This window comes from Cygnus olor, assembly GCF_009769625.2.
Source record: "Cygnus olor isolate bCygOlo1 chromosome W unlocalized genomic scaffold, bCygOlo1.pri.v2 SUPER_W5, whole genome shotgun sequence".
Classification (NCBI taxonomy): Eukaryota; Metazoa; Chordata; class Aves; order Anseriformes; family Anatidae; genus Cygnus; species Cygnus olor.
This window is the reverse complement of record NW_024429076.1, coordinates 1,276,955-1,303,102: the sequence shown is the minus strand read 5'-3', so window position 1 is coordinate 1,303,102 and position 26,148 is coordinate 1,276,955. Positions and strand designations below refer to the sequence as shown.

The 26,148-nt window shown below is 45.9% G+C and overlaps 1 protein-coding gene across 5 annotated transcripts in view; it reads left to right on the top strand.

Moving 5' to 3' along the window:
• Positions 1 to 846: 846 nt before the first annotated feature.
• Positions 847 to 26,148, top strand: part of LOC121062976 (ras GTPase-activating protein 1) — a 96,871-nt gene continuing 71,569 nt past the window's right edge. For 3 of the 5 annotated variants that reach the window (XR_005815771.1, XR_005815769.1, XR_005815770.1), the window contains exons 1-3: positions 847 to 1,529; positions 6,148 to 6,297; positions 8,975 to 9,110. Coding sequence is in view for 2 of the 5 variants with exons in the window: in XM_040543281.1 (XP_040399215.1) it covers positions 1,081 to 1,529; positions 6,148 to 6,297; positions 8,975 to 9,110 (735 nt within the window). In the remaining 3 variants the exon portion in view is untranslated. Of the gene's footprint in view, positions 1,530 to 1,580; positions 1,869 to 6,147; positions 6,298 to 8,974; positions 9,111 to 26,148 lie in introns of those variants that run through there. The other 2 variants (XM_040543281.1, XM_040543282.1) reach the window with 2 other exon arrangements.

Sequence of the window (26,148 nt, the reverse complement as noted above, 5' to 3'; positions counted from 1 at the left end):
ATGTTTCCTGACAAAAATGGGGAACCTGTCTCAAAAACCAGCTGAGACCAACCTTGTGGTTTGGACAAGAGCCAAGGAGCAGCTGAGTCTGTACAAAGGCAGGGGGTCAACTAGTGGTGATGAAGAAGAGTTATCAGCCTTCATCCCCACGACCCTCTGACGACCACCACCAGAAGGCACTGCGCAGGTGCAGATGGGAGGAGTTTATGGAAATGACTTCTTGGAGCTAATTTTAATACAAAGTGGAGATAGGTTATGAATATGTATAGGCATATTGGGAAACTTCATGCATATGTAACTCTTTACTGCATATAACCAAAGCAAGTTGCCACGTTAGGGTGCGCATGCCTTTGGGAGCTATCCCGCATGCGCCCGGCGCCGAAATAAACCACATACCTACTTTATAACTCATTTGCTTTGAGTTGTAGATTTCTTCCATGAATCAATAACTTTGGGGGAAGAGAAAAGTTTGGCACGATCCTGGGAAATCCACCTTTTTCCATTTGCTTGTCGTGGAGCTATGTTTTTTGTTTGTTTCATTTTTTTCTCCTGATGGTGGTGAGGAAAATTCCTTATACATATCTCTCTTCCCTGCGTCCCTCACAACCTCCAGGAAAGAACAGAAAACTTGTCCCCATCCCCTCTTACGGCGCATCCCACAAGCTGCCCGCACGTGCCGTGCGCCTTAGTGAACACGCAGGTGCAGCCCGCCCATCTGCTCTTTTTTGTCGTTAGCTAGCTCCCTCTCTATTTTCTTCCTTTCCGCACCTGTGTGAGCTCGCTGGCTCTCGAAGGGGGTGGGGTGATTATGAAGCTACGTTCTTGCAGGAGCTGTTCCCCTCGCGGCCACAGGGGGAAGAGGCAGCAGGGCTGATGCCTCGTGGAGCTGCCCTGAACGCTTAGACAGATATTGTTTGGAGGCCGTCTCTGTCGGGGAAATGTTCCCCTCGTCCCCGGCTCCGCTCCCCGCAGACGTGGGGGGAGTCTGAGCTCCTTTGTCGCCACCTCCCTAGCGAGTGTTGGCGGCGGCGGCGGGTGGGGGTGGGGTGGGGGGTGTGTTAGGAGGGGGCGAGGCTCAACATGATGGCGGCCGAGGGCGAGGAGGACGTCTCGGTTACCCCCGTCAGGATGATAGGAGCCGTTGGCAGAGCTGAGCCGGGGCACTACCCTGCCCTATGGAGGAGCAAGGAACTGGGGTCTCAGGGCCACTTCCTGGTGGGCTCTGGTGAAGACAGCTCGGGCGCCGGCGGTCCGGCTTTGTGCTCGGCGCTAGGGCTCTTGGCGCTGGGCTCAGGGTCTGTCCCTCTGGCGTCCGGAGGTGGCGGTGCCGTGACACCGACTGGCCAGGGACCGGAGGTGTCCGGAGGGGCGCTGCCCGAGTCCGGCACCGTCGTCTTTTCTCTACTGCCGTTACAGCCGTCTTCCTTGGTGGGGGGGTTGGGAACTGTGGACGAAGGCGACTCGCTGGATGGACCGGAATACGAAGAGGAGGAGGTGGCCATCCCGCTCAACGCTCCCCCCACGAACCAGTGAGTAGTAACGTTCCGGTGCCCCGCCGGGCGCCCGCCACGCCTGGGCTCTTCCCCGCGGGGGGGAGGGGAAGCAGCAGGAAGCGCGGCGTCGGGCCCCATCTTTTTCCGCTGGAAAATGCGTGTCAAACTCCCGTGCAAGTCCCGCAGAAGTTTTGCCCCCTCCCCCCTCTGATTCCGCTGAAGTAGGAATTTAGACGGGAAAGTTCCGTGCGTAGGAAATGCTAAACCTCGGGATGGCTTTAAGACTTAGTTCCTTGTTTCGGGTGAATCCGTGGCTTGGCCTGGCTTCATTTCAGAGTTCAGTTTGACTCACGTATGCGGAAGACTCCATGGAAAGTTAGTCCTGTTTACTTGTACTTGCCGCTTTGAAGCGTCTCATCCATCTTTTGACTTTTTGTGCTGTTTTATGACTGGCAGTGGGTGAATGTGAGTTTAATAGGTGTGTCTGTATATCTCTAAGAACTATTGCCTGCCCTCTTAACTGTAAGCTAGAGCAGTAGTGACATGAAATGTCTGAGATTTAAAGATGGTGCTCTACAACTAACTGGGGTCAGCTCTTGTGAAGATTGATCTGCACGAGTTAACTTTTTCAGCTTTTAATACTAATAAACAAAATGCCAAAAAGGAATGAGCTGTTCTGAATATGATTCGATTATCTGTTGAACTACTGGGGAGACTTATCCAATATCTAGAAGCACAGTAATCTTTCTCAGAAGAGTAATAAACGTGCTGGTATTATAAAGAACCTTGCACTAGGGGCAGAGCAGTTCTGTGTTTATATTTTGTGAAATAAAAAATCAGAAATTGTTGTTTAGAGTTGATATAACTAGTGAGTACTCGAAACATAACTTCTGGATTTAACAACGAATTTAAATTTAGGAAGCTTGCACATTTACATAAAAATGTTGCAAGACTTGTATTAGAGCAAGAAAATAGCCCTCAAGCAAGTACCTTACCATCTCCAAAGTAAAACATTGGTATCTATAAATATATTATTTTTGAAGTTATAGTAAGTATAGTGGATAATTTAGGGTTTCAAGATTTCAGGTTTTATTTTTACATTCTCTTCTAACTCCAGTGTTAGAGTTAATTTCTGTATTCTTTCAGGTATTTCCAAGATTTCAGAAGCCATTGCAGTTTTAAGGAGGACATAAACTGTAATATTAAATAATTGTTTTAAACATACATGCCCCCTCTAACCTTCAAAGACTTCTTACTAAACCTTTCCTCTTTTTGTTTCTTGACTTTTGTTTTTTTTTGTTTTCTTGACTTTTTGTTTCTTGACTTTTGCTAGACGTTTCTAAAGAATAAGACATTGTTTTGTGAAGATAGTGTTTGAATAGTCTTTAACTTGTATCCTTCCATAAAGAGCTAGAAATATAATCAGGCAGTTTAGACAAAGGATGAGGGTAATAGAAGCACATAAAGGTGAAGTTACTTCTTTGTTGTGTATCAAGTCAGTGAGATACAGAATTCTGGTATTCTGAAAAAAATCTGACATTTTACTGTTAGAAGTGGTTATGCTTCTCAGACAAAGTAGGTTTTTTTGGAAATATTTTTAGAAATTGGGGTAATTATGATCACGTCTTCAACACAATAATTGTACTACTTTCACAAATGTGAGTAGACTTTGCTGTCAGAATGTTGTCTTATAACTCAGCTGATAGCATGAAAGCTAATGTTTATGAAAGGATACAGAATTTTTGACAAGTAGGGGGGGAAGACTGCATTTGTTCAAGTCAAGGCCCTGATTTCTTGTAGTAGTCGATGAGGCTACTTATAATCCTGTGTGGGCTTCCTGTAGGTTGATGTTCTTCAAGAGTTCAACAAGTGCAAGGCCCTGCATCTGGGTCGGGGCACTTCCAAGCCCAAATACAGACTGGGCAGAGAATGGATTGAAAGCAGCCCTGATGAGAAGAACCTGGGGGTGTTGGTTGATGAGAAGCTCAGCATGAGCCAGCAAGATGTGCTTGCAGGCCAGAAAGCCAACTGTATCCTGGGCTGCATCAAAAGAAGCGTGGCCAGCAGGTCAAGGGAGGTGATTGTGCCCATCTACTCTGTTCTTGTGAGACTCTACCTGGAGTGCTGTGTTCAGCTCTGGGGCTCCCAGCACAAGAAGGACATGGATATATTAGAACAAGTTCAGGGGAGGGCTACAAAGATGACCAGGGGGCTGGGGCACCTCTCCTATGAAGATAGGCTGAGGGAATTGGGGTTATTCAGCCTGGAGAAGAGAAGGCTCTGGGGAGACCTTATTGCAGCCTTCGAGTACCTAAAGTGGGTCTACAGGAAAGTTGGGGAAGGACCCTTTATCAGGGAGCATAGTGATAGGACAAGGAGTAATGGCTTTAAACTAAAAGAGGGTAGGTTTAAATTAGATGTTAGGAAGAAGTTCTTTACTACGTGGGTGGTGAGGCACTGGAACAACTTCTCCCAGAGAAGCTGTGGATGCCCCATCCCTTTAAGTGTTTAAGGCCAGGTTGGATGGGGCTTTGAGCAACCTGGTCTAGTGGGAGGTTTCCTTGCCCATGGCAGGGGGATTGGAACTAGATGATCTTTAAGGTCATTTCCAATCCAAGTTATTCTATGATATTTATTAAGATTAAAAGGGGTATTGAAGTCTTTGCAAGTCCAGCATAATTGTTTTCTCTTCTGGATACTTTAACATTAAAAATACCTGAACAGTAAATATATTTAAAAAATTTATTCAGAAACTTATACCTCCATCTGCCTATTTTTCATCATCGTTTATCCTTGTTTTATTACTTAAATTGGGTAATTAAAAATGTAGGCATGAAACATCAAAAAGCTTTTTATTTTATACAGTCAGCTTTTACCATTCATTTTTTTAAGTTGGCTGTGTGTTGATAGTAAATTGTATACTTTCCATCCTGCCATTTTCTTTTGTAAGTGTCCTTTCTTTGTAGTCATACCATCTGCTTTTATTAAATTGAACTCTTCATTACCAAAACAAACATCTGTCACCTTAACATTATAAGCAAGCACCTAATACACTTTAATTTCCTCTTCTCTTTTCCAAGTTTTGGTGGTTTCACAGTGATGGCTAGCTAAACAGGGAATGGGGGTTGTGGTCAGTCCATAACGCTCTGTCATCTGCTGTTCCTTCCTTGTTTTCTTCCCCTGCTCCAGCATGGGATCCCTCCCATGGGATGCAGTCCTTACCAGAATGATCCTACATGGGCTTCCCACAGGCTGCAGTTCTTCAAGAACTGTTCCAACATGGGTCCCCTATGGGTGGTACCTCCTGACAGATCACCTGCGTGTGCTCTTCTCCGCAGGTTGCAGTTCTGGCCTGCAGTCTGTTTTTGCATGGGCTCTCCACAGGCTGCAGTATGGATATCTGCTCCTCCATGGTACCCATTGGGCTGCAGGGGAGATAGCCTGTTCCACCATGGTCCTCTCTATGGGCTGCAGGGGAATTTCTGCTCTGGTGCCTGGAGCACCTCCTCCCCCTCCTTCTTCACTGACCTTGGTGTCTGCAGGGTTGTTTCTACATTTGTCTATGTTTTCTCACTCCTCTATCTCAGCTGCTTTTGTGCAGTAGTTTTTTTGTTGTTGTTGTTGTTGTTTTTGTTTGTTTGTTTTTCCATTCCTTAAATACATTTTCACAGAGGTGCAATCAGTGTTGCTCGTTGGTTAAGCTTTGGCCAGTGGTGGGTCCCTTTCGGAGCTGTCTAGAACTGGCTCTTACCTAATATGGGGCAGCTTCTGGACTCTTCTCGCAGAGGCTACCCCTGCAGTCTTCACCCCAGCTACCAAAGCCTTGCCACATAAGCACAGTACAGATTTGTGTTTGTGTTTGCTTTTCATCATAGAATATCTGAGTTGGAAGGGACCCACAAAGATCATGGAGTCCAACTCCTGGGTCCCCAAAGGACCACCCAAAAACAAATATCAGATCATGTGTCTTGAGAGCGTTGTCCAAGTGCTTCTTGAACTCTGCCAGGAGTGAAAAACCTTTTCCTGATATCCAGCCTGGACCTCCCCTGTCGCAGCTTCAAGCCATTCTCTCAGGTCCTAAATAGGATTTTAGGTCCTTTTAATAGGCTGTGTTGGGTTTGGGTAAGACTCTTTTGACTACGGTGTAGTAGTAGTAACTGATCTTATTAAGTTTAGGTGCAGGCCTTGCTGCTGAGATCTCTGTGTCTGTTGTTTGAGAAACAGGTTATTACAACTCGCTTCACAGTTTACGTTTATCCAGCCTGAATTGAAGCTTGAATAGGCTTAAAATACAACAGTCTGAGTCAGATCAGTTACTTCTGTTTCTGTTCACTTACTGAAAATGAGCAAATTGAGGAGGAAAGAAAAAGCTGGTCATATAGAGCCTTTGGATGGTCCAGAGTGCTTTCCTCAAGTGTGAGTTATTTGGGAAAGTAGGTTATCTGAAAACCTGTGGACTATTTAAAATAATTAAGATTCTGTGTATTGGAAATGATTAATTCCAGAGAGATTACACCTGATAACTTTATTTGAAACAGTCTTGGAATTGCATCAATTTCAAATGATAACTTTAATTATTTTCAGAGGTCTGTTCTGTGAGAATGAACAGAAGCTTTAAGTTCTAAGGACACCCATTGTTACATTTATTTTTTAGGTGGTATCATGGAAAACTTGACAGAGCAATTGCTGAAGAACGTCTTTGGCAAGCAGGAAAACCTGGAACTTACCTTATTCGAGAGAGTGATCGGAGACCAGGTTCATTTGTGCTTTCATTCCTAAGTAAAACAAATGTAAATCATTTCAGGTGAGAATTATTATTTTTTTTAAACACTGTAACCTGTTTGTGATTTTAGAACTTAATAGAATTGTTTTCTGTACTGTATTATAAATTGAATATTTTGACTCTTTATTCATGTACCATATAGGTCTTCACTTGGGTTTGTTTTTAAATTGTGATACTTAAAATCTACTTCATAGGCTAAAGAATGAAAATGTCATCGGAATAGAGAAGCTTGTCTCAAGCTGTTATGACTAAACTTAAGTAATCTGGAGACTTCTTATTAGTCATCCGTGGAGATTGTTTTGAGTCTGTTCCTCAGTCGCTGCAGTTTACAGGGCATACTTGAATGTCAAAGTTGTAGTAAATCTGTGTGCTTCCTTTTTAAGAAAAATAACAAGGAGAAACAAAGAGGTTATGTATTTAACAATCTGAGGTTTTGGTGGAATCAGCTTTCCAGTACGTGTTAATTGAGTTGTTCTAAATATAAGTAGTCCTTTATACAAAATTGTAACTAGAATTATTTTTCCATTGGCAAGTTGTATGCTTTAATTTATTCTCATTTATCATCAATAAGATGTGTTCTGGGAAGCTCTTGAATGTTAGCTAGCATGTAGTGTGCTGCAGTGTAATGTTTATCTTCACAAAATAGGAAATCAGATGCATTTTTAGCAGTTAAAAAAAAGCACAAAAAACAAGCAAGGAAACAAACAAAACCGGTAACTGTCAGCTATCTAGATAACAGGAAATAAAAGGAAAGCAAATTTACTTGCAGACCAAATAGAAATGGCATACTCATGTTTGCTTCATACTGTCTGCGCTAACAATTCATACTTTTCAGCTATACTGATTTACTGATTCTTATTTGGGAACCAGTTATTATGTAGCAGTAGTAGAAAATAAAAAGCAAGCATTAACACAGTTTCAATTTTTTCTAAGAGTGTCTGATTATTTTAATAACTTCTGCTCATTGTAGCTAACACCAGGCATTGAATATTGGTTCGTGTCCACCATACAGTTGTTTCTGACATCTCAGATAGAACGTACTCTTTAATGGTTTCCCAGTTTCTAGGAAAATGATCCTAATATTTTCAAATATTGAAGAAAATTTCCTTCTTAGATCCATTACATATGTGAAGAGGTAGCTATTCAAATGAAATTCATTTCTTTGATACTGTTCTTTACGGAATAGACGTGCTTTTTGGTTTCATTTGACTGCAGAGTGTATATTTTTCTTATTAGAAGGCAGGTGCTACACTCAAACATTGTCAGCCTCAAGAATGGCAGTCTTGAAATTGTTTCAAGCAAATGTAGGGATGCATCCACTGGGCCTCACAGACTAAAAGTGTCATTTTCACCAAAGCTTGTTCTTTGACAAGCATGAAAACTAAAATTCTCTTTGGATGTAGTAGTATGCTTTTAGTGAGTTGCAGAGTGATGTAAAATATTGGGAAGGAAAACTTTTCATCTTGTCCTTCAGAGTCTTCTGTGTTTACAGAAATCATATTTACTAGTCCCATGTGTTCTGAAGAAAAGTTTAATTTAAGCTTGTTTAATAATAAAATCTGAAATACTAAATTTCATTTAGAAGCCTAATCTCTGAATAATTTACCTTGTCTTTTATAAGGAATCTGGCAGAAAATATGCCAAGTGTTTTATCCATGCTCTAAGTTACTTTTCCAGATAGCTCTTAACATTCTTTAAAAAGTGCTAAAACTCAGTATTGTTTTCCAGATTCTGAATGGCTGGAAAAGTCCACTTCCTGTTGTTGCTGTCAATTTACATAACTGGTTGTTTCTTTGGTTTGTTTGGTCAAAAATACTAGCTGTTTCAACTTAAGTACTCCTCCCCCTTGTAGAAATGATTATTGTGTAATATGAATATTTTTAAAAACCATTTTTTACCTAAATCAATTATTTCTGACTGTTTTTAGAACTTTTATTGCATAGCAATATGAACAGACATAATAATTTGCATTTTTGGTACAAGTGCATTCATGAATCTGTGTACTTAAAAGCAAAAAGTATTGAGGTGAGCAGTTCTGTGAGAATTCTGTGTTAAACAATTTTTTGTAAGCTTTTTTCCTATTAATGAGCTTTTAAACAGTAATTATGATCAAGTTGTTATTTTTAGCATGTCTACTAGACTAACTGTAGAAAAGTGACTAATTCTTGAAGGTATTTCAGTATAATTAAGTGCAGTTATTTGTTGTTACACAGTTGTATATACTATGTGCAGTTATTTGTTACTATATTGATACTTTTGCCAAATTTATACAGGCCTGTCATATAAGCTGTATGTTGTGCATGGTGGAAGTACTAACGCTGTTACCTCTACTAATGTATGTCATTTGTCCAGGATGCTGGTAATTGCTTCTCTGTTTAATTTAACTTAGTTCTGGCAAATTTGTTTGCTTTTTTTGTGAACCTGTGCCTCCTTTACAGTCTTCAAAGACTTCTATCATGTGATGTTTATCAGCAATTTCTGATTATCTAATGATTAGTTAAAGGGTGTGCATAATATTGCATTTTATTGAGTGTAGACTGCTTTAAAAACTCACCATTATCCTAATTTTAAAAATCCACACACAAAAAAACCCAACAAAAAACAAACAAAAAAAGAACAAAAAAAAAAAACCACAAACGCCCAACAATTTGTAGCAAAAGATTTTCTTCTGTCAAGTTTCCTTTTTCCATATTAACAGAATTATTGCCATGTGTGGAGACTATTACATTGGTGGACGTCGCTTTGCTTCACTCTCGGACCTAATCGGTTATTACAGTCATGTGTCTTGTTTGCTGAAGGGGGAAAAACTATTCTTTCCAGTAGCACCTCCAGAGGCAAGTAGTAAAAATTTTAAACGTTTACTTGAATGTTAATATCATTTATCTTGCATTTGATATTCATAATTTTATGCGGGGAAAAAAGCATTGTAGAAAGCTTGTCCAAATTCTAGAGTTGTCTCAGTGTATGGTGAAGTATAACAAATATGTAAATGCATTCTTACTGATATAAAGCAATTCTTTCATAATTATTTTGTAATGAAAGTCTAATGACAAAGCTAGATATCTGGTACTTTAGTTATCTCCAAATGTAATTATAGCGTTGTGTGTAAACTCAGATAAACAAGAAAATGTGCAATTTTTGGCTAGTAAAGAGCACTGTTGTAATGTAGCTAACCCCTACACGGGGTTTTACACCGACTTAATAGAGTATTTCAAAATAATTTCCATTTTGTGATGAGGCGATCAGCTCTGGTGCCAGCATAATCCTTAGTGTGGAGCAGGGGGATCATGGTGTACAGGGTGTGTGTGTGTTCCTGAACTGGGGAAATCCCAGGGGAGCGACAGCAACTCCTGTGAGGCTGGCTGATGAGGCATGGGCAGGGCCAGGAGCAATGGTGAGAGATTTAAATGTGGTGTAACTGTAACTAGCAGTCATTTGCTGAGGTGATCGGCTCCAGTGCCAGCAAGATCTGCAGTAGAGCAGGGGATTGTGGTGTATGGGCGGGGGGGGGAGGTTCCTGAGTTGGGGAAATCCCAGGTGAGTGTAGAAACCTGCCAGGAGCCAGCAGCTCTTGTGAGAGTGGCTGATGAGGCTTGGGTGAGGCCAAGAGCAAAGGAAGCCAAATGCTACTTGCATAAAAGGCAGCCCTAGTGACCAGGTCAGAGTGTAGCACTCAAGGCAGGGCACAGGAGTGTGTGCAGGGAGGGTACAGTCACTGCCAGTTCAAACAACAGTTCTAACCAGCTCACAAGGAGATCCAGTCATGGTATCCACCTAGCAGAAAGCCATGTTCTTTGTGTTCCCTGTGGCATCTCCAGCCACAGGAACAACTGACACAGCTACCCAGACAGAGCTCCCAAGGGAACATGCAGCTATCTAGATCTCAGGCTGAAGGGTGTGCCCAAATTTTCTGTTAGTATCTGATGGCAGCAGTGAGTGTACCTGTAGGAGGTGCACCCAGGTAGAAGAAGTGCTCAGCCTGGTGACAGAGCTTCAGGAAGAGGTGGGCAGGCTGAGGAGCACTAGTGAGTCTGAGAAGGAGATTGGTGGAATCATTGTGGTGGTTTTACCCTGCTGGGCAGCTGAACTCCACCACAATCACTCTCTCACTCCCCTTCCTCAAAAGAAGAGGGGGAGAAGAAAGTACTACGGAAAGAAAAAGGCTCACAGGTTGAGATAAGGATAATTTAATTAAAGGGAAAAGAAAGAGGGGAGGGAAAAAAAACAAAGGCTGTGTGGAAGCAAAGGGGGGGGGGGGGAATATACTTCATATCAACAAGTGATGTTCGGCCACATCTGGGGAAACAGGATCTCAGTATATGTAGCAGTTGTTTGGGAGGACAGATGTCTTCATAAAAAGAGGACCCCCCCCTTCTTATTCCCCTTTCCCACCTTTTATTGCTGAGTGTGACATCATATGGTATGGAATATCCCTTTGGTCGGTTTAGGTCAGCTGCCCTGGTGATGTCCCCTCCCTACCTTTTGCCCACCCCCAGCATACTGGCTCTTGGGGGGGCTTGGAGGGAGTCTTGATCCTGTGCCAGTATTGCTCAGCAATAAACACAACACTGGTGTGATACCAATGCTGTTCCAGCTACAAGTGCAGAGCACAGCACTGTATAGGCTGCTGCAGGGAAAGTTAACTCCATCCCAGCCAGACCCAGTACAATCATACTCTGTCATTCCTGGGACAGATGCTTCAGCCAGCCACAGCACAAGAAATGAAGTATCCCCTACCCTCTCCCACCAGGCAGAAGGAGGGGAACTAAGAGATGGGGGAATGGAAGGAGGCTTCTGCTCAGGACAGCAGGTGAATCCCCTCCCTGCCTACCTCACCTTCCCAGGTGCCCTTGTACAACAGGTATGAGGCTCTGGAACTTGATGGACAGGCAAATGATGATGTGAACAAAGGTCCATCTAGGTTAGAGGGGGTCACCTAGGGCAAGTCAGCCTACCCCATGGGTCAAGACCACCTCTGTCAAGGGAAAAAAAAGAAAGGCAATTGTCATTGGTGACTCCATTCTGAGGGGAACAGAGGGCCTGATATGCTGATCAGACCCAACCTGTTGGGAAGTCTGCTGTCTCCCTAGGGCCTGGGTAAAAGATGTTACTAGAAAACTCACTAGCCTGGTATAGCCCTTTGATTATTATCTGTATTGGGTTTACATGGCAAGGTTTTGGTAGCAGGGGGGCTGCCAGGGTGGTCTCTGTAATAAGAGTCCAGAAGCTGCCCCATGTTAGATAAGGACCAGTTTCAGCCGGCTCCACAAGGGACCTGTCACTGGCCAGAGCTGAGCCAATAAGCAAGGTTGTTTGTGCCTCTGAGAGCATATTTAAGAAAGGGGGAAAAAACTGCTGCATAACAGCAGCTGGGTAAGTGAGGAGTGAGAACCAGCCTTGCAGACAAGAAGGTCAGTGAAGAAGGAGAGGGGAGGAGGTGCTCCAGGTGCTGGAGCAGTAGTTCCCCTGTGGCCTGTGGAGAGGACCATGGTGGAGCAGGTTGTCCCCCTGCAGCCCATGGTGTATCACAGTGGAGGAGACTTCCACACTGTAGCCCGTGGAGGAGCCCATGGTAGAGCAGGTGGACCTGCCATGAAGGAGGCTGCAGCCTGTGGAAGACCCCTGCTGGAACGGATTCCAGGTCAGACCTGTAGCCCGTGGAGAGGAGACCACGCAGGAGCAGGTGACCTGGCAGGAGCTGCTGTCCGTGGGGGACCAGTGTTGGAGCAGTTTGCTCCTGATGGATGGACCCTGTGGTACGGACCCATATCTGGAGCAGTTCTTGAAGAGCTGCTGCCTGTGGGAAACCCATGCAGGATCAGTTTGGGAAGGACTGTATCCCATGGGAAGGACCCCACATTGGAGCAGGGGAAGAGAGTGACTGTGAAGGAGCGGCAGTAACGAAGTGTTATGGACTGACCCCGTTCCCTATTCCCCTGTGTCGCTCAGGGGGAAGACGTACAAAGGGGTGGATGGGGGAAAGATGTTCTTATTTTTGTTGTTGTTTCCCGCTTCTCTAGCTTGTTAGTAATAGGTAATAAATTCTATTAATCTCCCTCTGCTGAGTCTGTTTTGCCCGTGACAATAACTGTTGAGTGATCTCCTCATCCTTATCTCAATCCTTGAGCCCTTTTCATTGTATTTTCTCCCCCTTTCCCTTTGAGGAGGGGGAGTGAGAGAGCAGTTGTGGTGGAGCTCAGCTACCCACCTGAGTAAAACCACCACATTATCCATTGTTGGTATTTTGTGTTGGCAGTAATGAAGTAGTGAAGAGAAGTCCAAGGGCAATCAAAACAGACTTCAGGGCCTTGGGACAAATGGTTAAAGGATCAGGGGCATAGGTAGTGTTTTACTCGCTTTCCAGTAGTGGGGAATGATATTGAAAGGAATAGGCAGAGCCAGCTGATTAATATGTGGCTCTAAGGTTGGTGTTACCAGCAGAATTTTGTGTTTCTTGATCATGGGATGGTCTATACAATATGAGGCCTGCTGGTGCCTGATGGGACACACCTCTCTCAAGGGGGGAAAAGGATTTTTGGTCAGGAGTTAGCAGAGCTGATTGCTAGAGCTTTAAACTAGATTTAAAGGGGGAAAGGGATAAAATCGGGCTTGCCAGTGGTAAGCTATGGGATGGCATGCCAGTGTTTAAGGGACCATGTGCTAGCGAGGTCCTTAGGTCTTCTCCACGAGGTGGCGGGTACAGTGAAGCACACTGGAAATGCCTCTATGCCAATGCATGAGGAACAAGCAAGAGGGGCTAGAAGCCTTGACTCAGTCCCAGAGCTATGGCATCATTGGCATAAGTGAGACTTGGTGGGAAGAGTCCTGTGACTGGTGTGTTACAGTGAAATGTTATAGATAGGTAGGGCAGGTGAGGTGGGGTGGTGGTGCTGTATGTAATGGGGCAGGCTGGACTGTATGGAGCTTGCAGTTGGTGACAATGCAGTTGAGAGCCTCTGGGTAAGGATTAAGGGACAAGCAAATAAAGTGGATTTTGTTGTGGGAGTCCACTGTAGATCACCCAGCCAGCAATGGTGACACCAATGAATTATTCTTTAAGGAACTAAGAGGTATCTTAGGGTATAATTGTATACGAGTGCACAATTGGTTCTAATCTAGTTCTAACAATTCGAGGGGGGATTGACCGTTTTATAGCTCAAGTCAATAGTTAATAACAATACAAAGAACATAAGTGGTGTGGAGAGATCAAATGGGAAATAATGGAAGGAATCCATAAGGCTGACTGTAGATGATGAAGAAGTCAAAGTAATGAAGCCATACAAAGAGCAAGCTATTAGTTAAAGGTCCAAATATGAGCTCTTCTGGAATTCTGTTCATGGTCCTCAATAACAAAGACAGCTTTGCTAAACCTCGAGCAAGTATTGAAAAGGGCTGCTATATGATGGGGACTTTGTGGCTTTAGGAGTAGGCATGGGTTACTAGCTTTAAGGTTGAAGTGCTTAATCAGTGTTACTTAAAATATTTTTTTAGGCTCTTGTCTGTTCATGGAATACTTCTTCTAAATACTAGCTCCTGGGAATAAAGACCTCAAGTTTGTGGGTTTTGTTTTCATTTTTTATTTCTTCATGATATGTTTGCGGAAGAAAAATCTTAAACTCAATCCAGGAGGCTTTCTGGGATTAGCCAGCATTATCTCTGGGTAAGGATTAAGGGAAAAGCAAATAAAGCAGATGTTGTCATCCTGGCTGGGTGGCCTGTAGTGGACTCCCACAACAACAATGAATTATCCTTTTAAGGATCTAAGGGATATCTCTAGATCAGCTGTCCTTGTCCTTATGGGTGACTTCAACTTCCCAGACATTAACTGGGAATACCAGAAAGCTGATATAAACAGGTCCAGGAAATTCCTAAAACATGGTGATAAGTTCTTGGTACAGGTACTAAGGGAGCCAACTAAGAAAGGTGCCCTCCTAGATGGGTTTGTAAATAGAGAGGGTCTTGTGGATGAAGTGGCAATGGGCAGCCCTCTTGGCCATCATGACCATGAAGTAGTCAAGTTGCAAATCTTTGGTGATAGGAGGAAAGCTGCCAGCAAAACTTGAACCATGGATATGGGGAGAGCAGACTTCAGGCTGCTTAGGGAACTAGTTGGTGAGGTCCCCTGGGAAACTGCTTTTGAAGGTGTTGGGGTCAATCAGTGCTAGTTGCTTTTTAAGTACCACCTCTTAAGAGCACAGGAATAGGAGACTCCCAAGTGTCGGAAGTCAAGCAGGTGGGGCGGAAGGTTGGCTTGGCTGAGCAGAAAAAGATCTAGAGCTTAGAAAGTGCATGGCCACTGGAAGTGAGGTTAGGCAACATGGGAGGACTACGGAGATGCTGTTTGCCATTGTAGGGAGAAGATGCATGTGACCAAAGCTCAATTAGAGTTGAAGCTGGCCAGTACTGTGGAGAACTGCAAAAAGGACTTCTTAAAGTATGCTAACAGCAAAAGGAGGACCAGAGAGAACTTCTGTCTGTTACTTGATGAGGCTGGTCGCCCCACAAATAGGGATGTAGACAAGGCAGAGATGTTTAATGCCTCCTTTGCCTCTGTCTTGAACACTGATGATGGCCCATGGGACCCCTGGAGCCCAGAGCTGGAGGACTGCGACTGGGGGGATGATAAACTCCTAACCAAGTCCGAGCGTGTTCAGGACTGCTGCTCCAGATGGATGCACATATGTATATGGGGCCTGATGCGATTCATCCCAGGGTACTGAAAGAGCTGGGTAATGTCATGGCAAGACCTCTCTCAAATATTTTTCAACAGTCCTGAAAACCTGGAGAGGTCCCAGTTGACTGGAAGCTGGCAAATGTTGTTCCAGTTCCAAGAAGGGCAAGAACGACCCTAGTAATTACAGGCCTATCAGTCTCATTTCAGTGCCTGGTAAATATTATGGAGATGACCCTGGGAGATGATGGAAAGACAGTGCAGTCATTGGTCAGAGCCAGCACAGGTTAATGAGGGGAATGTCCTGTTTAATTAACTTAATTTCCTTTTAGGAAAAGGTGTGGTGGTTTTAACTTGCTGGGCAGCTGAACTACACCACAGCTGCTCTCTCACTCCCCCTTCTCAAAAGAGGGGAAGAAGAAAGTATCATAGAATCACAGAGTATCCCGAGTAGGAAGGGACCCATAAGGATCATCAAGTCCAACTCCTGGCACCGCACAGGTCTACCCAAAAGTTTAGACCATGTGACTAAGTGCACAGTCCAATCGCTTCTTAAATTCAGACAGGCTTGGTGCAGTGACTACTTCCCTGGGGAGCCTGTTCCAGTCTGCGACCACCCTCTCGGTGAAGAACCTCTTCCTGATGTCTAGCCTAAACTTCCCCCGCCTCAGCTTAACACCATTCCCGCGGGTCCTATCACTGGTGTTTACAGTGAATAGGTCACCTGCCTCTCCAGTCCCCTTCGCGAGGAAGTTGTAGACTGCGATGAGGTTCCCCCCTCAGCCTCCTCTTCTCCAGGCTGAACAGACCCAGTGCCCTCAGCCGCTCCTCATACGTCTTCCCCTCTAGGCCCTTCACCATCTTCGTTGCCCTCCTCTGGACACTCTCCAACAGTTTAATGTCCTTCTTGTGCTGTGGTGCCCAGAACTGCACACAGTACTCGAGGTGAGGCCGCACCACTGCAGAGTAGAGCGGGACAATCACCTCCCTCGACCGACTAGCGATGCCGTGCTTGATGCACCCCAGGATACGGTTGGCCCTCCTGGCTGCCAGGGCACACTGCTGGCTCATATTCAACTTGCTGTCAACCACAACCCCCAGATCCCTCTCTGCGGGGCTGCTCTCCAGCGTCTCATCGCCCAGTCTGTACGTATAGCCAGGGTTGCCCCGTCCCAGGTGCAGGACCCGGCACTTGCTTTTGTTAAACTTCATGTAGTTGGTGTTCACCCATCTCTCCAATCTGTCCAGATCTCTCTGCAAGGCCTTTCCACCCTCATCTGAGTCTACAACTCCTCCAAGTTTGGTGTCGTCAGCAAATTTGCTCAAAACACCTTCTAGTCCTACATCCAAATCATTTATAAAAACATTGAAGAGGACTGGCCCTAAAATGGAGCCTTGAGGGACCCCACTAGTGACCATCCGCCAGCCAGATGTGGCCCCATTAACCACAACCCTTTGAGCCCTGCCTGTCAGCCACTTGCTCACCCATCGCATGATGTTTTTGTTTAGCTGTATGCTGGACATTTTGTCCAGTAGGATCCTCTGGGAAACCGTGTCAAAAGCTTTGCTGAAGTCCAAAAAGATCACATCAGCTGGTTTCCCTTGATCGACTAGATGGGTGACCTTATCATAAAAGGAAATCAAATTTGTTAGGCAGGACCTACCCCTCGTGAACCCATGTTGGCTGGGACCAATGACTGCATTGTCTCCCAGGTGCGCTTCAATAACTTCAAGGATCATCATCTCCATAATTTTACCAGGCACTGACGTGAGACTGACGGGCCTGTAATTGCTAGGGTCTTCTTTCTTACCCTTCTTGAAAATTGGCACAACATTTGCCAGCTTCCAGTCTACTGGGACCTCTCCAGATTCCCAAGACCGTTGAAAAATAATTGAGAGAGGTCCCGCGATGACGTCAGCCAGCTCTTTAAGCACCCTGGGATGAATCCCATCCAGACCCATGGACTTGTATGGATCCAGGTGGAGCAGCAAATCCCGCCCACGTTTGGGGTCGGTTGGGAGTTTGTCATCCCCACCGTCATGGTCCTCCAGCTCAGGGCACCCTGAGTCCCGAAGCCCATCATCAGTGTTGAAGAGAGGGGCAAAAAAAGCATTAAACATCTCTGCTTTGCCCATGTCATTGTCTGTGAGGAGACCCTCCCCATCTAGTAGCGGACCTATGTTTTCTTTGGTTCTCCTTTTTCTGTTCACATATCCAAAAAAAACCTTTTTTATTGTCTCCCACAGACATGGCCAGCTTCAACTCTAGTTGGGCTTTGGCCACAGGAATTTTCTCCCTACAAACACGAACAGCATCCCTGTATTCCTTCCTCGTCGCCTGACCCTCCTTCCAGCGGCCGTACACTTTCTTTTTTCGCCTAAGCTCCAGTAGAAGTTCCCTGGTCAGCCAGGCTGGCCTTCTGCCCCGCCTGCCTGACTTCCGATATTTTGGAATCGCCTGATCTTGTGCTTTTAGGAAGCAGTGCTTAAAGATTGACCAGCACTGATGGACGCTGATGCCTTCAAAGTATGCTGGAAAGAAAAAAAAAAAAAAAAAAAAAACACGGGTTGAGATGAGGATAATTTAATTAAAAGGAAAATAAAAAGGGAAAAACAAGCAAAGGCTAAAGGCTGCGTAGAAGCACAAAGAGAGAGAGGAAAAAATTACTCTCTACATTGCTCCTTCACGGGAAGTTTGGCCATGGCCCAGGAAGCAGGGCCTCAATATGTGTAGCAGTTGTTTGGGAGGACAGATGTCTTAATAATGAGAGCCCCGCCTCCTTCCCCTTCCCCACCTTTTATTGCTGAGTTTGACATCATAATGGTATGGAATATCCCTTTGGTCGGTTTAGGTCAGCTGCCCTAGTGATGTCCCCTCCCCACCTCTTCCCCACCCTCAGCCTGCTGGCTCTTGGGGGGGGTTGGAGGGAGTCTTGATCCTGTGCCAGTATTGCTCAGCAATAAACACAACACTGGTGTGATACCAATGCTGTTCCAGCTACAAGTGCAGAGTACAGCACTGTATGGGCTGCTGCAGGGAAAGTTAACTCCATCCCAGCCAGACCCAGCACAACTTCCACCCCTTATTCCATAGCGTTTGTGTCACTCTCAGGTTCCATATACTTTAGTATATTGGTATTCTCATCACCACTGTTCCTTGTCCTTTAATAGGTTTATAGATAGGTACTTTTTTTTTTCATTCTGTAAGCCTCTCCACAAAAAGTCCATAAGAACTTGTGATGATTTAGGCTTTATCTGCCAAAGCGGTCACTCGGGACAGGCTGAGTAGGATTTCTGGATGCCAGCACCAGCTTAGCTCGAGTTGTTGCTGCGCTTGCCCTGTTCCTTACGAAGCTGACCTGTCATTGGTCATGCAGTGTCCTCCTACAACACATAGCTTAGATTACAGATTACTTTTGTCCCTAGGTTAAATCTCCTTGAGGCACACACCTGATCTCCCCATCCTTTTGCATTACCCATCAGGTGTACCCTGTTCCTTGGGCAAACACAATGCCACGAGTGGGTTTGCCTTTTCCCGAGGCAGGAGCAACCCACACCACCTTCCCCATCCACTTCCCTACATGCACTACAGGGACTTTAGCTCCTCCCACAGTGTGTAAGGGTTTTGTTTCAGCAGGACCAGGATGGTTGTCAGATTCTCAGGTGTTAATTAGTCAAGTAGCTTAGGGTAAATTCATGTCCCAGTGTTTCCATGTCCCAGCATCCAATGCTCGTAACATAGTCTTTAATAGTCCACTGTCTCTCTCAACTTTTCCAGAGGCTTGTGGGTGATAGGGGATGTGATACACCCACTCAATGCCATGCCTCTTGGCCCAGAAGGTGACAAGATTGTTTTGGAAGTGACTCCCATTGTCAGATCAATTCTCTCTGATGTACTATGGTGCTACAACACTTGCCTTTTTGGGCCCAAGATAGTGTTTTGGGTGGTTTATGGGGTATGTTTCCAGCCACCCAGTAGTTGTTTCTACCATGGCGAGTATGTACCGTTTGCCTTGGAAAGTGGTCCGATATAGTCAATTTGCCAGGCCTCACCATATAAACATCCTAGCCACCTCCCCCTATTCCAGGGGGATTTTACCCACGTGGCTCGCTTCATTGCAGCACAGGTCTCACACTCACGGGTAACCTGTGTGATGGCCTCCGGTCAGGTCCACCCCTCGATCCGAGCCCATCTGTATGTGGCATACCTCCCCAGATGTCCTGATGTTTCATGGGCCCATCGAGCTACAAACAGCTCAACCTTACGTCCCCAGTCCAGGTCCACCTGAGCCACTTCAATTTTTGAAGCTCGATCCACTTCTTCGTTGTTCTGATGTTCTTCAGTTGCGTGGCTCTTGGGCATGTGGGCATCTACATGACGTACTTTTACATCCAGGTTTTCTACCTGAGCAGCAATATCTTGCCACAGGGTAGCAGCCCAGATAGGTTTACCTCTGCGCTGCCAGTTGCTCTGTTTCCATTGCTGCAGCCACCCCCACAGAGCATTTGCCACCATCCATGAATCAGTGCAGAGAGACAGTACTGGCCATTTTTCTCTTTCGGCAATTTCTAGGGCCAGTTGGATGGCTTTTACTTCTGCATACTGACTCGACTCATCTTCCCCTTCCATGGCCTCCACAACTCATTGTGTGGGACTCCACACAGCAGCTTTCCATTTCCGATGGCTCCCTACCACATGGCAGGATCCGTCAGTGAACAACACATACTGCTTTCTGTCTTCTGGCAACTCATTGTATGGTGGTGCCTCTTGGGCACGAGTTACCTCTTCGATTGGTACTCCAAAATCTCTGTCTTCTGGCCAGTCCATGATCTCTTCCAGAATTCCTGGGCGGTTGGGTTTTCCCATTCAAGCCTGCTGCGTAATTAACACTACCCACTTACTCCACGTAGCATCAGTTGCATGGTGTGTAGTGGGGATTTTCCCTTTGAACGTGCAATGTAACACAGGTAGCCGTGGTGCCAAGAGGAGCTGTGCTTCTGTACCAACAACTTCTGAAGCATCTCAAGCACCCTCCTACGCTGTTAGTATTTCCTTTTCAGTTGGGGTGTGATGGGCTTCTGATCCTCGATAGCCCCGGCTCCAGAACCCCAGAGGTCGACCTTGAGTTTCTCCTGGGGTTTTCTGCCAGAGGCTCCGGGTGAGGCCATGCTCCCCAGCTGCAGTGTAAAGTACATTTTGCACAGCTGGTCCTGTATGGACAGGCTACTGCATGAGCTATTTCTTGTTTGATTTGTTCAAAGGCCTGGTTTTGCTCTGGACCCCACTCGAAAGAGTTCCTCTTTCAAGTCACTCGATATAGAGCACTCACAAGCTGACTGTAGCCTGGAACATACATTCTCCAGAATCCCACCAGGCCTAGGAAAGCTTGTGTTTCTTTTTTGCTAGTTGGCAGAAACATAGCAGTTATTTTGTTGATCAAATCCATTTGAACGTGACAACGTCCATCCTGTCATTTTACCCCCAAGAACGGGATTTCCTGTGCAGGTCCCTTGACCTTACTCTGTTTAATGGCAATACCAGCTTTCAGAAGGATTTGGACTATTTTCTTCCCTTTCTCGAAAACTTCCTCTGCAGTGTCACCCCACACAATGATGTCAATGATGTACTGCAGGTGTTCAGGAGCTTCCCCCTTGTTCCAGTGCGGTCTGGATCAGTCCATGGCAAATGGTAGGGTTGTGTTTCCACCCCTGGGGCAGACAATTCCAGGACTGGACTCCCCTCCAAGTGAAAGCAAACTGTGGCCTGCAGTCTTCTTCCAAAGGGATGGAGAAAAATGCATTAGAGATATCAATTGTGGCATACCACTTGGCTGCCTTTGATTTGAGTTTGTATTGAAGTTCTAGCATGTCCAGCACTGCAGCACTCAGTGTTGGCGTGACTTCGTTCAGGCCACGATAGTCCACTGTTAGTCTCCACTCACCATTAGACTTTCGCACTGGCCATATAGGACTGTCAAAGGGTGAATGAGTCTTGCTGATCACTTCTTGACTCTCCAGTCGATGAACCAGCTTATGGATGGGAATCAGGGAGTCTCGCTTGGTGCGATATTGCTGCTGGTGCACCGTTGTGGTAGTGATTGGCACCTGCTGTTCTTTGACCCTCAGCAACCCCACAACAGAAGGGTCTTCTGAGAGACCAGGCAGGGTAGACAGCTGCTTCATCTTCTCTGTACTTAAGGCAACTATGCCAAAAGCCCTCTGGTGCTGTAGTACCCTCTCTGAAGTACCCTCTCTTGAGGTAGTCTGTGCCAAGGATGCAAGGAGCCTCTGGGCTAGTCACAGGGGGATTCTTTTGCCACTAACTTTTGCCACTCACTTTTCTCCAGTTAGAGTCACTTTGGCCTCCAATACAGTTAGCTGTTGGGATCCCCCTGTCACTCCAGAGATACAGATGAGTACTGCTCCTTGGTAGCCTGATGGCATTAGGGTACCCTTTGCGCCGGTGTCCACTAGAGCTTTGTATTTCTGTGGTTCTGATATGCTAGGACACTGGATCCACGCAGTCAAATAAATCTGGATGTTCCTCTCCTCTACCTGGCCAGAGGCAGGGCCCTTCTTGTCCTGGTTGGGGTATCTGTCACTTAATTCTTGCAAATGAGAAGCAGAGGTCCCTTTGTCAGGGTCAAGAGTAACATCAGCCCTTCTACTGCCTCTGGGGAACTGCCCAACAGAAACCAGAGCAGTAATTTTCCTAGGAGACCCCCTTTTTGCTGTTTTATTTCCTTGCAGTTCACTTACTCGAGCTGATAGGGTCAAGGTAGGTTCATCATCCCACTGCCTCATATCTTCCCCGTGGTCACGCAGATAAAACCACAGGGCACCACGTTCTGTGTGTCCCGGGTACTCTCTCCCTCAAGCAGGAAAATGCTGATTCTTAACAGCTGAAATATTTCTCTACCTGGGTGAGGAGGGAGATATATGTTCTTCAGGGTGGTGGAGCCTTTGGGACAGTTTCTCCACAGCCGAGATGCAGGCCCGTAGTGGGGCAGAGAGATTTTCTACATATTTTTGTAGCTGGCTGGACACAACATCCACTGTTGGTCCCATCCCATCTTTCTAATTCATTGCTGCCAGCGTGCTGGCATGTGGTGATGGTGCACCCCGAACAAACTTACGCCACATGGATGTTGTGCACTTGACTTCATCAATGTCTTTAGGTATCTGGGCGTTGTCAAAATCACTATAAACCATCTCCAGCACAGCTAATTCCCTCAGATGCTGGAGTCCTTTCTCCATGGTGGTCCACTTGCCTACTTGATATACAATATCTTCCTTGTGTGGATACCTTTCTTTCACACCTGCCAGGAGTTACCTCCAGAGGCTGAGAACATGTGTCTCTCTCCCAGTTTCTCTATGACCTTTTTTCTAGAGAGGGATCCCAGCTGCTTGGCTTCCTTGCCTTCTTGTTCCTGGCTATTGGCTCCAGTGTCCCAGCATCTAAGCAGCAAAGTGAGGATGTGCTCACCTGGGTGTCGACTGAAATCCTTTCGTATATCTCGCAGTTCACTCAGGGATAGGGATTGGGTGGTTTCTGACTCATTTATGATTTCTGTCTCTTCTTCCTGCTGTTTTTGTGATGACTCTGCTTTAGAGCTGCCTGCCTTTTCCCATTCTCCCTCCTTCTTAGGAGGAGCTTCTTCACTTACTAAATGAGCTGACTTCCGTTTCCACTGTTTTCTCTTGGCTATGGGGGCAACTGATACCATGGACAGTTGGTCCTCTGGGTTATCCACAGTGTGTGTTATCTGGTCATCAGATTCAGAGACCTCCTCCCTCCCTTGAGGGTGCTGGGTAGCATTAATTGCTGTTTGATAGGCAGTGTTAATTACTGTTTGATAAGCGTAGGCCAGGACCCAGCACAGTGCTGCAAGCTAGAGTTCTCCAGCTTTGCCAGGATCAGGGCATCTTTCAAATATTCTGTCAGTTTTTTAGGATTTCGCACTTGTTCAGGGGTGAAGTTGAAAAGCATTGGAGGAGACAACTGTGACAAGTACCTGCCCATATCCTCCCACACACCTTGCCACCCACCACTACACTTTCTGGGTGCAGATTCCTGAGTGGTATTCTTAATTAATTGTTTAATCTTATAGAGAAGAGGAAAAAAATTGTGCAGACTTAGCAATAGGAGTACATTGCTTACACATAGATATTCAAAGTACTCAAAAACTGTTGTAATTAGCCCAGAGGGGAAAGAAGGAGGAGGTACCATTCCTGATATTATTCATAAACTGACTTCCAGATGAGGAAAGGAAGGCAGTGTAATTCTGAATAGTCTCTAAAGTACAGTTTCCATGAGACCCAAATGATAACAATGCAGAACCTGAATACCAGATTAAACTCGAGGCCACTGCTTTACAGCACAGCAAATTAAAAAAAAAAAAAACACAGATTTTTAGCACACTCTCTGATCGGATATAGAGGAGAAGGGAGAACATGGCACGGATTACATGAGACATGATCAAACAGGAAAATATTAACAGGAAACTGAATATGGTGACTAGCAAGTAAGTGTGTTAGTCGTAAGCGTTTTAATCAATTCTACTGTTATCTCAATATGTTATGCCCTATTCTGAAGGGCAGAGGAGTCCAGGAAGGCTGGGCACTCTTCAAGAAGGAAATCTTAAAGGCTCAGGAGCAGTCTGTTCCCACGTGCCCAAAGACGAGCTGGCGTGGAAGAAGACCGGCCTGGCTGAACAGAGAGTTGTGGTTCGAGCTTAGGAGAAAAAAGAGGGTTTATAATCTTTGGAAAAGAGGGCGGGCCACTCACGAGGACTATAAGGCTGTTGCGAGGCTGTGCAGGGACAAAATTAGAAGGGCCAAAGCTCATCTGGAGCTCAATCTGGCTGCTGCTGTTAAAGATAACAAAAAATGTTTTTACAAATACATCAACACCAAAAGGAGGACTAAGGAGAATCTCCATCCTTTACTGGATGCGGGGGGAAACTTAGTTACAAGGGATGAGGAAAAAGCTGAAGTGCTTAATGCCTTCTTTGCCTCAGTCTTTAGCGGCAAAACCAGTTGTTCGCTGGATACCCATTACCCTGAGCTGGTGGAAGGGGATGGGGAGCAGGATGTGGCCCTCATAATCCACAAGGAAATGGTTGACGACCTGCTACAGCACTTGGATGTACGCAAGTCGATGGGGCTGGGTGGGATCCACCCAAGGGTACTGAGAGAACTGGCGGAGGAGCTGGCCAAGCCGCTTTCCATCATTTATCAGCAGTCCTGGCTATCAGGGGAGGTCCCAGTCGACTGGCGGCTAGCAAACGTGACGCCCATCTACAAGAAGGGCCCGAGGGTAGACCCGGGGAACTATAGGCCTGTTAGTTTGACTTCAGTGCCAGGGAAGCTCATGGAGCAGATTATCTTGAGTGTCATCACGCGGCACTTGCAGGGCAACCAGGCGATCAGGCCCAGTCAGCATGGGTTTATGAAGGGCAGGTCCTGCTTGACCAACCTGATCTCCTTCTATGACCAAGTGATGCGCTTAGTGGATGAGGGAAAGGCTGTGGATGTGGTCTACCTTGATTTCAGTAAGGCTTTTGACACCATTTCCCACAGCATTCTCCTCAAGAAACTGGCTGCTCGTGGCTTGGACTGGCGTACGCTTCGTTGGGTTAAAAACTGGCTGGATAGCCTGGCCCAAAGAGTTGTGGTGAATGGAGTCAAATCCAGTTGGAGGCCTGTCACTAGTGGAGTCCCCCAGGGCTCAGTACTGGGGCCAGTCCTCTTCAATATCTTTATCGATGACCTGGACGAGGGCATCGAGTGCACCCTCAGTAAGTTTGTAGATGACACCAAGTTAGGTGCATGTGTCAATCTGCTCGAGGGTAGGAAGGCTCTGCAGGAGGATCTGGATAGGCTGGACCAATGGGCTGAGGCCAACTGTATGAAGTTCAACAAGGCCAAGTGCCGGGTCCTGCACCTGGGGCGTAACAACCCCAAGCAGCGCTACAGGCTGGGAGATGAGTGGTTGGAAAGCTGCCTGGCAGAGAAGGACCTGGGAGTACTGGTTGATAGTCAGCTGAATATGAGCCAGCAGTGTGCTCAGGTGGCCAAGAAGGCCAACAGCATCCTGGCTTGTATAAGAAGCAGCATGGCCAGGAGGTCTAGGGAGGTGATTGTCCCCCTGTACTCAGCTCTGGTGAGGCCGCACCTCGAGTACTGTGTTCAGTTTTGGGCCCCTTGCTACAAGAAGGACGTCGAGGTGCTCGAGAGAGTCCAGAGAAGGGCGACGAGGCTGGTGAGGGGTCTGGAGAACAGGTGTTACGAGGAGCGGCTGAGGGAGCTGGGATTGTTCAGCCTGGAGAAGAGGAGGCTCAAGGGCGACCTTATCGCTCTCTAGAGGTACCTTAAAGGAGGCTGTAGCGAGGTAGGGGTTGGTCTATTCTCCCACGTGCCAGGTGACAGGACAAGGGAGAATGGGCTAAAGTTGCGCCAGGGGAGGTTTCGGTTGGATATTAGGAACAACTTCTTTACTGAAGGGGTTGTTAGGCATTGGAATGGGCTGCCCAGGGAAGTGGTTGAGTCACCGTCCCTGGAGGTCTTTAAGAGACATTTAGATGTAGAGCTTAGTGATATGGTTTAGTGGAGGACTTGTTAGTGTTAGGTCAGAGGTTGGACTAGGTGATCTTGGAGGTCTCTTCCAACCTAGATGATTCTGTGATTCTGTGATTCTCAACCCTTCGAGCCACACGTTGGGTGCCAAAAAGGACTGTGGTGGTTTTACCTTGCTAGGCAGCTGAATTCAACCACAACCACTTTCTCACGCCCCCTCCTCAGAAGAGGAGGGGAAGAAGAAAATAAAAAAACAATTCACGGGTTGAGATAAGGATAATTTAATTAAAGGAAAAATAATTATTAAGATAAAATTATTAAGGGAAAATTAAATAATTTAACTAAAGGGAAAAGGAAAGGGGAAAACAAAACAAAACAGGACAAGTGCAGAACACAGCACTGTATGGGCTGCTGCAGGAAAAGTTAACTCCATCCCAGCCAGACCCAGTGCAAGTGCTGAGGAAACTTCAAGAGTGAGATGCAACAGATATGGACGGAAGGAATCTGTTCCATGATAGTCCCCTTGGCAACATAACCTACTTTTCTGGTTTTGGCTGGGATAGAGTTAATTTTCCTCCTAGTAGCTGGTATGGTGCTGTGTTTTAGACTTAGGATGAGGATAA